This window comes from Syngnathus floridae, chromosome 5 (genome assembly GCF_059516105.1).
Source record: "Syngnathus floridae isolate MCC-2025c chromosome 5, RoL_Sflo_1.0, whole genome shotgun sequence".
Lineage (NCBI taxonomy): Eukaryota > Metazoa > Chordata > Actinopteri > Syngnathiformes > Syngnathidae > Syngnathus > Syngnathus floridae.
In genome coordinates, this window is record NC_142417.1 from 19,458,186 (window position 1) to 19,471,184 (window position 12,999).

General features: G+C 41.4%; 1 protein-coding gene across 1 annotated transcript in view; it reads right to left on the reverse strand.

Annotated features, from left to right (window-relative positions):
- Window positions 1-12,615, reverse strand: part of hmgcra (3-hydroxy-3-methylglutaryl-CoA reductase a) — a 52,337-nt gene extending 39,722 nt beyond the window's left edge. The window contains exons 1-9 of the mRNA XM_088377272.1: window positions 12,454-12,615; window positions 11,342-11,518; window positions 7,906-8,017; window positions 7,726-7,813; window positions 6,605-6,689; window positions 6,393-6,498; window positions 5,024-5,130; window positions 4,828-4,947; window positions 4,583-4,740 (exon numbers count right to left, since the gene is read on the reverse strand). Of these exons, the coding sequence (XP_088233398.1) occupies window positions 4,583-4,740; window positions 4,828-4,947; window positions 5,024-5,130; window positions 6,393-6,498; window positions 6,605-6,689; window positions 7,726-7,813; window positions 7,906-8,017; window positions 11,342-11,506 (941 nt within the window). The 5' untranslated portion in view covers window positions 11,507-11,518; window positions 12,454-12,615. The remainder of the gene's footprint in view (window positions 1-4,582; window positions 4,741-4,827; window positions 4,948-5,023; window positions 5,131-6,392; window positions 6,499-6,604; window positions 6,690-7,725; window positions 7,814-7,905; window positions 8,018-11,341; window positions 11,519-12,453) is intronic.
- Window positions 12,616-12,999: the final 384 nt, after the last annotated feature.

Consider the following 12,999-nt stretch of genomic DNA (forward strand, 5'->3'; position numbering starts at 1 on the left):
AACTATTACATGAATAACATGTTGATAAAACCATCAGCGTCACTCCAATTCATTAAATCCATCGATCGTTCTTTGTCAACAATGGGTGCGCGCGGCTGAGGGCGCTTGCACTTCAAAATATTCCACAGGCTCATATAACGATAGATAAACTATATTTCAAATAACTATAATATAAGCCAATAATATTATCAAACCATCCGTGCACTTTAAATCAAATTCCTCGTCCTTTGTCAACATCGCCGCGCGTGCACCCTGACGTCAGCCTCGTCTTTATTCCACAGATCTAATATATAACTATATTGTAGCGTTAACAAAGTACAAGGATAGACGTGGGTTTGGTAAACGGCTCTTTATTCAACAAAACAAACTTCCAAGCGTGTGGCGGCGTGGACTTCCAGACACGAGAGCTCCATGGCAGCGGACCGGGCTTGCGTAATGGCCATGTCCGAGCCCCATGCACCGTTCGCGGACAGCCACTTGGCCGAGCGCCGGCCCCCGACTCAGTAGAGTAGGACCGGGCGTGCGTAAAAGCCATAATAGTTTTTCAAACCTTCTATGTCATTCCTAATCCTTAATTCCTTCAAACTCTTTGTCCTCCGTGTCACTTAGAAATGATCACCGCTAATGATGCCGGTAGTCCTTACGTGGATACGTTTGTCCATTATGTAAACAACCGCCGCGCCGTGCTACTGACGTCACTTGAAATAGTAATCCATTGGTACATCACGGTTCTCCAAACTTTCTTTCTGCTGCTCGATTACTGTTTTCAGCTGCATATTTTACAACTTGAAGTTTGTAACCTGCAAAATATGAGTTTCTTTTTGGTGCCATTTTTCTTAAGCCCACCCAGTTGATGAAGGCCAACGGTAAGATTTAGAGCGCCCTCATCCAGTTTCGTCTGAAAATATAATTTTTTTCAGATGTAGTTTTTTGTTTTGTTTATTTGGTTGTTTTATCAAAGTCAAAGTCTGCTTTGTCGTCGATTTTTTTTCATATACTAAGACACACAAAGAGATTGAAATTACGTTCCCACGTTAGGCTGATGAACCAATCAGAGGACATTACATTTTACATAGATCGGGGCGGTAAACCAATCAGAGGACTTCACATAACACGTAGAGTAGCCATTGATAAATAAATACTATCGTTTGTGCAAAGAAAACAGCATTAGGACCCTCTAAAACAGGGGTCACCAACACGGTGCCTGCGGGCACTAGGTCGCCCGTGAGGACCGCATGAGTCGTCCGCAGGACTGTTCTAAAATTAGCTCAAATAGCGGCACTTGTCAGTGAGCTGCATCTATTTATTTTACAGTCAAACCTCGGTTTTCGAACGTACTGGTTCTCGAACAAATCGGAATTCGAACAAAAAATTCGAGAATTTTTTGCTTCAGTTGTCGAAAAAAATTTGGAGGTCGAAGCTCGCGAGATGAGCCAGGAGGACCCGGGAAAACCCGACCGTGTGGCCCGGATGCCGACTGACTCCGTTGTTATTGTACTCTCGTTACTTTGAGGATTGTATTAACCCCTAATCATGCCTCCAAAGAAAGCAAGTGGGAGCAGTAAAGCCATCCTAAAACACAAAGACACTCTTAAAGCAATGCAACAGTGAGCGCCCGGCGCGCTGCGGCTGCGCGATCGGACCAAATTAAGCTCCCTGCGCACTGAGGTCCACTTAAATTTTGGAAAGTACATCAGCACTTTAAAAATATTTTATAAATTTCAGCGACGGCTCTGTCACAATAATGTGACCAGCGCGGTGCAGTTGCGCTGTCGGCGACACGCTACGGTTGCACGTTCGGCGGTGCGCTGCAGTTGCGCAATTGGACAAAATTAAGCTCTCTGCGCACTTAGATCCACTTAAATTTTGGAAAGTACATCAGGACTTTAAAAATATTTTCTAAATTTCAGCGACGGCTCTGTCACAATAATGCGTCCAGCACGGTGCAGTTGCGCGGTGGGCGACGCGTTACGGTTGCGCGTTTGGCGGTGCGCTGCAGTTGCGCGATCGGACAAATATGCGCAAATGAAAAAATGCTTAAAAAAGGCGGGTTTTTTTTTGTCTTGAAACAGATTAAATTTTTTTTCCATTATTTGTAATGGCAAAACTGGATTCGGTATTCGACCGATTCGCTTCTCGAAGCGCCTTCTGGAACGGATTGTGGTCAAAAACCAAGGTTGGACTGTATTTTTGCTATTCTTGTTAAAATCACACTTACATGTGAAATGGAAATGACAATAATAACACATAGTGAAAGCCAAATTGAGCAAATTGGCTATTTCAGAAATGTGTGTCAAACCGGTAGCCCTTTGCCTTCATCAGTACCCAGGAAGTAGCTCTCGGTTTAAAGGGCTAGAGACACCGGTATATGTATAAATCGGTTTTAGTTACCTTATGGGCTTATAAATATAAATTGACGCTCGAAACAACGAAAAGGAAGCTGTCGCTCTGAAAAATATAATTTAAATTTGCCGCACAGACGAGTTTGACTGCACCGAGCCGCCAGCCGGAAGTGACGTCTCATGACGTCTCAAGTTGTACGCGTTTAGCTTCAGTGAATGTAAACAAAAAGAGAAGAGGGGCCAGCGCGGAGACGTCGGGCCAGGTTTGCGGCCAACCCAGCTCGCCTAGCCGTGCCTTCAATTATCCTGGCGTACGTTCGTTCGCGGGACGACAAGATGGGTTGAGTTCGCCTGATAGGATCCACGAACCGGACAGTGCGTGCCTGCTGTGTGCTCGTGTTCACAGTGGCCTGGTTGACTGTCATCTTTCCGGACTCTGCTGTGCATCGGGAGCGGCTAGCGTGCTATCACTCTTATTGTTCATCTTCTTGTTTTAATTTTCCTGTGTTGTTTACTTGTATGTGCGTTGTGAACTCTGTCTTGTCACCCTGGGATAGTGAGAAACGTAATTTCGATCTCTTTGTGTGTCTTGACATGCGGAGGAATTGACAATAAAGGAGACTTTGAGACTTTGACTTTGAAAAGTATGTCGAAGCGTGACGGGAGGGGCACAATTCAGAAAACGTGCTCAGCTCGTCGAAAAAATGCGATTTAAGAAATAAAATTAAAAATGCGCCTAAAACCTAAACCAAACGCTGCAGATGTTCATTTCTACATGCGCAGTGGTCAACTCGGCACTCTACTCTTTTTACTATGCCAACCTAACCACAGTGACGGGAGAGGCACAATTCAGAAAACGTGCTCAGCTCGTCGAGAAAATGCGATTTAAGCAATAAAAGCAATAATCGGCACTCTAAAGCCCCCAAGAGCACTTTTTACAATGCCAACCTAACCAGAGTGACGGGAGGGGCACAATTCAGAAAACGTGCTCAGCTCAGCCCAAGTGAACTGCTAGATTCATCATATTCTGTGTCAAAAGAGGTTTCTGAATCGGATAAAATGATGCTAATATTGCCGCTAGAAACGGAGCTGTCGCTATCATCTGCCATGTTGTTTGCGTTTGTTGACATCCAGATGTACAACTTGTGACGTCACAGTAATGGCGCCGCCAGTTTGGCTTCGTGCGGGACCCGATCGATAAACTGGAATTTCATTTCAGCTTTATTCTTAGTAATCGGTGTCCATTTTTAATTTCCAATGCGGCAAATGTGTTCACTTTATACATTCTATCAAATTCCGTTCTAATTGAAAAAAAAAAGGGATGTCCCTAGCCCTTTAAGAAAGGTTGGTGACCCCTGCTCTAAAATGACAGACAAAGAGACTTGCTTATGAGGCACAATTAGATCTTTCTGGAAAGCCAGGATCAATGCAGAAGAGCAACGTGACAACAATGAGACAATGACGAGAGGGAACTTGGCATGTTTAGGGGCGAATTTGCCCAACTGTTTAATTTGGATACAGAAGATGAGGACTTAGACGGATTTATGTATGAATATCGATTAACAATAATGTGAGTACAATAGAGTACAGGGTTAAACAGTAAAATAAAGTACAACCAAACTCATTGTCTTGCTCCCGTGACGTTTTTTTTGTTGACCATGAATCATGCGCCCTATAACGCGTTGCGCCCTATGTGTGGGTTAAATACAAAATAGACCTCGCAATTGAGTCTGTGACTTTTAACCCGAAGCGCCTTGTGGTGAGGAAAATATGGTAACTAAAAAACAGTTTTCACTGAACCATCTCTCTCCCAGGGAGCATGCGCTGAGGTGCTGAAGTAGGCTACGGGCAGCACTGATCGGATGGATGGGACTAAAACAATGTGTTTATCATTACTCATTCATGTCTTTTGCATGCAGATTGTATGTAACTCCTCCTCATAGCTCATTTCACAAACATAAACCAGACCAATTATTACATTTATCTGTATTTTGGTCTTGCTGTGGCTTTGAAGCTGAGCACCTCACACAGCAGTCCCATCATCATAAGAGGCTTGATGTCTTGTTATTGATGTGAGAATTTATGTGTGGTCGTTAAGACTGTGATTGAGTCAAATGTAAATTACTAATTAGTGAGCCATGGGTAGGATGTTTTTTGACAACAATTTGAAAACATTTTTTGACATTGATTTACTCCTGATGTGTTGTTTGACAGAAGCTGGAATGTTGATGTCCACTTACCTGGTGAGGTAAAAATGACACAGAGGTATCTCTGGTTCGATCCTCCTGGGGGACAGGTGTTCATCAAAGGTACTCAGTGGAATTCCCACCGCATCATTGAACAATAGGGGCTCAGCAATCCACCGACTGTGAGCATGAACCATAACAAGGCCCAGAGACTGCAGACAAAGCAGATACATAAGTCATCAAGCATGTTCTTAGCAAAAACAACACAATGAACAGACTGAAAAAAATACTAGTATTACCATTATCATTTTTACTCTTTGGGTGACAGGATTTGGTTTGTTATCCTGCTCTTCCTCCATCACCTGAGAGAGCTGGCTCAGTTGCCAAATCGGATGGCCTTCCTGACTCTCACGAGACAGCTTCAGGAAAAAAACAGGCATCATAAATACAATTCCAAACACTTTGACTGCATGGAAAGATAAACTAGATTCTTACCTCCAACACAAGTGACACACATGCAGGGAAGAATGTCATGAAGACAAAATAGTTAGCTAAAATAGACATGCAGCCAAAGCAGCACATTATTTCTAACTGTCGAACACCTGAAATATACAAAATTACAAGGCATTTTATAATTGCATTGTGGAAGCTTGAAATCCAAATAATTTACACTCATAGAATAAACAACTTTCTTGGGTGTTATAATGACTATGCGTGTAATATTACACAGACAGGAAGCTTTGCTAAGCTAAGTTGGCTTAGTTAATGTGCACCGCCCTCACAATTGAGTGGAAGACACTTTGGCCCAAGTAGCAATGGGGCGTACTGTGAAGATGAAGCTTGTCCAGTGTGAATTTGCTAAAACAGAAACTAATTTTAACCTGTGTTGTTTTTACCTCTGGCACCAACGAGCAGCGCCGGCTCATCGTCAGTAATACATGAAACAGAGGCCGCAGCAACGACTGTCCATGCGGATATGCGAAAGTGGTTTAAAGTATACTCGTGGATGTCACACAGTCGCACAGAGAGCGCGTGTCGTCGGTGACAGATTGACGTTTTTTTTCAATATTGACACTGCAAAATTGCAAGGATAACTCAGATTCGTTAAAATTGGGTAGAGTAGACAACACAGCATGCTGAACGAGCAAGCAAGCGGCGGCACTGCGACGGCGGGGCCTACGAGCTTGCAGCAGTTGGCTATTTTTTTTTTTCCTGTGGTGGCTTTCCAATGACAGAGTGATGAACCTTTCATCAATATTGGTGCTGCAAAATTGGGATGATTCGTTAGAAATGGGTGTTGTCTACTGTCCGAGAAATATGGATTTTGTTGACAACTCAAACCGAATAAGGAAGCAGGTGCCGCAGCGGTGGCGAGGAGCTTGCTCAGTGGCCTGCCTGGCGTACAGTAGACTTTTTCTCCCATATAACGGCTTATATAAGTCGCCTAGTGAAAATGTTAGTCACCTAGTGAAAAAGAAAATGATTTCCATCCATAGGCAACCAATATGGCTATCCACTCAATAGCAGGTGCAGAGTCCTGTCAATGATATGACGTCACCTAGTTCAAACATAATGCCGTCCATTAAAGAGCAGGGGATTGACCAAACTTCACATCATTACTCCCTTTCCCCAGCAAGACCTCATTGTAGGAGCTCTGTGGGTACACTTTAACACTGGTTCCGGGGGCACTAAATGTTTTTAATTTCGTGGCATGCATTTTTGTTTTGAGCAATTTTTGTGATTGACACAAACGAGCTGGTCGACTTTTCGACTAAACCCTAACCATAATCGAATAAAGATCAACTTCCAATCTCAAGACTTTCGCTATGCTTCTTTTTTACCTTCACATTCGAAATAACAGTACCTGACATGGTTCCCACACCGATCACTAAGCACTCCACCAAAGCATCTAAAGTGAATGTAGGTCCCAGTACTGCCATACCTCGAGCAATATTCTCCCTAACTTCATCCTGAAACAAAAAATAGCGAAATCCAAAAATCAATCTAACTTCTTCCTGAAAATAAACAGTGACATTGCAAAATCAATCATACATTTTTTCTGCACATTTTTGGTACCTGAGAACTGGAGCTAAGTGCAAATTTGGCAAGAGCACATGCTTTGGAAAGGTCGATCAGGAGGAGAAAGAAAGGTAGAGCTTCACTGAAAGGCACACCAGAAAGAAAATGAACCACTGAAGTTTCTCAAATGTGTGACAGCAGTCAAATAAAATAACAATAACAATAATAGTAATCAGAAATTAAGATTTTAAAATATTTTTCTTTGCAGAGCAGTTTGCGAATCAAGTCAAATTTATTAAAATAGCCCTTAGTCACAGAAACATTTCAAAGGGCTTGACATACCCATACGAGAAAGGTATTAAGATCCCATGATCTTAACCACCAGGAAGGTAAGGAAAACCAAAAATAACCAAAATAATAAATAAATGAATAAATAAATAAACAACTGTGGAAAAATGAGATACCTTGAGAAGGGAGCAACTTTCTAATTTTGTGGAGTTTTTTTTTCGAGGTCAGTCCCTTGGAACTGCGTCAAGGAATTGGCTCATTTAATGATTGATTGATTTATTAGGGTTTCAGAGGTTGTGGGTTCTATTTGGCCCTCTCCGTGTGGAGTTTGCATGTTCTCTCCGTGCCTGCGTGGGTTTTCTCCAGGTTGTCCAGTATCCTCCCACATTCCAAAAACATGCATGGTAGGCCAATTGATCATGGAATATAATGTATGAATAACTGTTTTTACTATACTTGCTGTTTATAAAATTTTGAGCAGCTGATCCGTATATCCAGAAAATTTATTTTACTGTGCTGTCCCTGTTTTCTTCACTAGTGCTAAATAGACCACTTCTTTGTATAGCTTAGGGTCGTGCTGGGAGTAACTAATTGACAATTAGTTTCAGACCATTTGTAATTGACAATTAGTCTCAGACAATTTGTATTAGCCAATCATGTGCTGGCTCTTTCAAATGAACATGGGGAAGGTTCCCAATATTCATCACTACTTCGTGTGATTCCCAGTTGCTATTCAATATGTAATAATGAGGCGCAAACTATTAATCCTGGTGTATAAACAGTGATGTGAAACGGCTTATTTCAACCCTAGAATAATAACAATGATAATAATAATAACAAGAAGAAGAAGAGGAAGTAGAAGAAGAAGATGATGATTTTTAACAACTTACTTGAGGCCGGTCAGTTCTTTATCAAGGAAATGAATGACCACTGTGCTGAACACAAAGCTAGAAAAAATTGTAAAGAGCCCTGCAATGCCTGAAAAAAAAAAAAAAAAGGATGAGTCAAAAATCACACACAAAACTGATTTTAGTAATTGTCCTTCTGAGTAAGACCAACAATTTTGATACCTAAAATATATTTGGATCCCAGTTGTCTCAAGTTCTGGAACTGGAAGTAAATGTAGACGATGGCAATGCAACGTGTGATGGTCAGGATAATTATGTCACTGCTCAGAATTTGCTGTCAAAAGGATGTGCACACAGTTAAAAATGGGTTGCATAGTGTTCAATAAGATGTTAACGACATGGTGCATAGAAATATGGTAAAAGGACATCCCTTGTAACACATCTCTACTACAATATAAATAATAAGTATGATACTTAAAATGCAGCATGGCAGATGTCTGATAAAATACACAGTATGAAAGAGTAGATAATACAAATGGATAACTTGAAAATTATGTCAAGGTTAATCACTGAATGTGGGCAGAGTTTGGCAGACTAATATGGAGCGTTGTATTTTTGGAACTCAATTCAACAAGTTCAGTTTCAAATCCATACAGTAGGTATGTATAGGGTGGTTCCTCCAGATTATGGGTTTGATTTTTGTGACTGGTCACAGCGATTTTCAATCATGGCATCTCCTTTTATTCCCCACGCTAGTCGAGCACAATAATGTTATACACTATAGCAATGTTTCTCAACCTTTATAGAACCAAGGCATATATTTTACATTGGGAAAAAATCACGGCACAGCATTGAGCCAAATAATTCACAAAAGTGGTACAGGTTAATTATCTACCTTGAGTCATCGAGTAGAACAGCACTTTGTTTTGTGCCTGTTACAATATGTGGTTGGCTAAGCATTTTTTATCAAAATAATTGACATTAGATAATCTTCCACGGTACACCAGATGATCTGTCACTGCACACTGATGTGCTATGACACACTGGTTGAGAATCACTGACTGAACTAGTGTGTCAACATGGAGGAAGCCGCGACTTTTTTCTCAAATTTTTAATCCTGCAGTTTTATAGTCCGGTGCGGTTTATCTATGGATTTTTTCTGTGACTTTTGTGATGATTTGATCACTTTTATACACTCGTATAAAGGCTGTGGACCGCTGTTGTGCGGCACCGCTTTGCTGGGCGGAGGGATATGTGACACGGTCACTGGGGAGAAAAGAGATGTGTTGATTGCATGTCCATCCGCCAGGCAAATAGTGCCATATAATTCACTTAAAGAAGAGAGAGAACGAGATCAAGATGGACATTACTGAAGAAAGGAAGCTTTTATACACAAACCGTCATTATGGGGGACAAAAGAAATGCATATGATGCCGCTTTTAAGTTAAAGGCAGTCGATTTGGGCCATTGTTGATGACATCGTGTTGTGTCACCCTTTTCTTTCTTTATTTCCCAGTCACGTCTACTCTGGAGCTATATGTATAGCTCGCTAGTTTAAGGGAACTTAGCGCATGAATAAAATTAGCATGAACAGACCCTCATCATGGAAAATGCTAGAAGAAATGTATAAAAGCGCCAACCAAAGAGAGAGTGAGAAAGTGTGTGGCGAAGGACATCTAACACTATTCCAATCGGACACTGAGGAGGAGGACTTCAATGGTTTCAGTGCACAGGTGGAAGATGAAGTTTTACTGGCTCTTTTTTTACTTTTACTCGTATGTTTTTTTTAACAGCCTTGTTAATGCTGTGCTACCGTGTTGCTGCTGTGTTACCACTGCATCTCAGTGACTTTTACTGGTATGTTTATTTAAATCCAGCTCTATTAGTGCTGTGTTACTTCCGTGTTGCTGCGGTATTACTGCCGCGTCACAGACAGTGTTTGGAAAGAAATGTTAAGGTATGTTATTAAAACTTTGAAAAGGCTTTCTGTGTACTGTGTTCTGTGCACATGCGGCTTATAGTACGGTGCGGCTTATTTATGAAAAGAACACAAGAATTTCCGCAACATGACACTACAATATGTACAGGAAATGATTTCATTTAATCAATGCACAAATACCGTATTTGCCGGTGTATAAGTCGACTCGGCGTTTAAGTCGACCCCCTAAAATTCGATGGAAATTTACGATTTTATGATATATCCTTTGTGTAAGTCGAGCTCAATTGTTGCAATATATTAAACTTCAAAATTCAATCAGAAATATGCGAAATTTATTGACGAAATGTGTTCAAATTCGCGAGTTTGTAGCGAGCGATCTATACGCCATTTTAAATATTATTTACTTCATGACCCTGTGATATTACGCGCCGAGAGAGACTAACAACAATGAACACTCTTAGAAACTGGTTTATTTTTAGTTAAAAAACAACAAATTATAATTATAAAGTGATTGCCGGTACATAGAGTTCAAAATTCGTCTTCATCGTCGCTATTTCCGAAAAGCTCGTTCCATTCGTTTTCGTTTAGTTTGTCGTCATAAAGGGCATCTTCTTGGTCTTCTCTATCCTCAGTTTCCTCCTCCTCTTCCCAGATAAGGTCATCTTCTGTCCCATCGAGAGCGTTTGGTGAATATTTTCTAAGTGCCAACGGCTCTTGCGCCATAAAGAGTCCGCCTCGGCTGGTTCCCCATGTTGGCCAGGACAAGTGAAAATTTGGCCTCTTCCCTTGGAAGTCTGGCCAAGTTTGGCGAATATTTTCTAAGTGCCAACGACATTCATTTAGACATGGGGATTGAATGTTTACAATGTAGTTATTGTCGTTGCTTGACGCGCGATGACTCGCACATTCGCTCAATACCCAGTACTTCCCCCTAGCAGTCATCGTCGCTGCCTGGCTTTCGATGTCCGTTATTGAGGTGAGAATATTTGAAATTGTTGCTGAGGATGCATGTTAATGCGACAAACGCTTTATAATGATTCAGTTTCTCGCTGTTTGATGAGCCTGACGGACGCACACCCACGCACAATGAGATGCATGACAAACGGCCTTGGTTACCATCACATTTGAAGCGATGAATACGAAGTTAAATTTTATGACTCGGTGTATAAGTCGAGGTCGATTTTTTTCGGTCGATTTTGGATCGAAAAAGGTCGACTAATACACCGGCAAATACGGTAATGTGCGCTACATAGCTTGGAGGGAGTAACGCACGATTCGGCTGTGGATATGGAGTCCAGTTGGCTGCGTGTATACAGTGGTGTCATGTGTTCTCAGCTTGCAATACAGAGATCCAAATAATAATTAGTCAGGTCTATTCTGACTTGTGGCTGCTTGATAATGCATGGTTTTGGAATGCGAGAGGGAGCCTGACCACCCACAGTTTAAATGTAAAGCACAACAACTATGAGGGAGACATGCTAACTGACCATTTGTGCACCATGCGAGATTGATAGAGATAGATGGTTAAGACCGACCCGGGATCTGCTGTTGCCCAGTGTATGGCAAGAGATCATGGAGATTAAATAAACTATTTTAACCTATAATCAACATGTACAATTCTGGCAGGCAAGATGCTGGCCGCCAGCTTGATGTGAAATGAAAAACAATTCAACCACAGTTTTAATATTTAAAGTAGATTACGTCATTGCATTTACTCACCTCATCTGTTTTGGGGCAGTCAAAGTTCCAGCCACAGATTTGGTCATTTCCAGTGAACATATTCATGGACATCATACAGAGTGTGAGGGTGACGGTGCCTACAATGACCTCCCAAGGATGGGAAGCCACCACCAGGCCATGAATACGGAACAGGTGGGTCAGCATGGTGGAAGAGCACTGTTGAATACCAGAATGGGAGAACCACAACAGTAAGAGGAAAAAAAAAGTACAATTTTCCACATACTAATGAAAAACCACCACCAACAACATCTGCATTTATTGCAACGGTAGAACAATACTAATGTGTCCAGTTAAAAACAGCGGTGCACTGAGTTGTCTATTTCAATGTGCTTTAGTAGTGTGCAGGGTAATGGTCCTGCCAAACTTGAAACTAATATTATCATTATCATGTCCACTAGGGCTGCAACTAACAATAACTAACTTCAATACTCAATTAATCTGTATGAAGTTCTTCAATTAATCGATTTGTGATTTTTCTTAATTTCACCCTTTTCATGAAAAAACAAGAAATTATTTCAAACTGACAGGGCATGGAATTCCAAAAGTTTTAAATAAATAGACAATCAAAGCTTCATGCATATGCTATCAAAATATATTCATATGAGATACAAGTGTTATTTTTGTCCAGATGTTCATTTCATTCTTGGCCCCTTGCCTATTTTATCCATTTCAATCTTCAGGAAATATACTGTTTTGTTTTGTTTTTTTAAGGATGGGAGAAGATCTTGTACTATGAAATGTAATGATTGTTATGCATTGTAATGTACCTCAAATGTTTATGTTATCAAAGAATTCTCAGGCTTTAGTGGTGTTATTGATTTTAAAAACCGCTTTGAAAGTACTATAATTACTCAGATGTTTACACCCTTAGAACACTTCACAGAATGACTTATTTTAGTAAATGGGCTTGCGTATGAGTTTACCAAGTAGCTTTTAGTTTTATAACTGCTGAATTGGTACCTCTCCACAGTATACGTTTTTAAGACTGCTCAGTATATGCGTTCAGCTTGCATGGTACTGGAGCAGTAAATGTTACCTTCTCTCCGATGCAAAAGACCGATACAAATACACACAAGACAAGAGTGACTTACCTGTGAGGGTGAGGAGAATGTTATGCGACAGAGCTTTAGCGATAAAGGCTGCTCTAGTCAAGGTGAAGGGGAGCGGGCTGAATCTGGGCCTCCCAACATCAGTTTCATCCAAGTTGAGCGGATTCTGCAATTAAGCGAGGCCACATGGAACCATGACACGTTACTACATCATACGAGGATTAAGCCAATCACAGCGCTTACCGACTTCAGCGACGCTAATTCCACGCCCCGTTTCCTTGGTGACGGCAATGTGGGCAAGGCCCGAGTGAAGACGCCTCATCGCACCACTATAGTTAACGTTTCGAATGAGCGGACTCTAAAGACAAATGTGGTTTTGGTAAATTTAAAATAAATTTAAAAATCCTATTGCCCTTTCAAATTTGCTCCCTATTCGTCTCGCAGTTGAACGAGTTGTGTTGACGTGCTGCGTGTCGCTCATTTACACTTCGTCACGCCGGTGACGCGTGTAGTCGGGACGGCACCGTATGTGTGTGTGTGTGTGTGTGTGTGCGCGCGCGCACGCGTGTGTGTGTGCGTGTGTGTGTG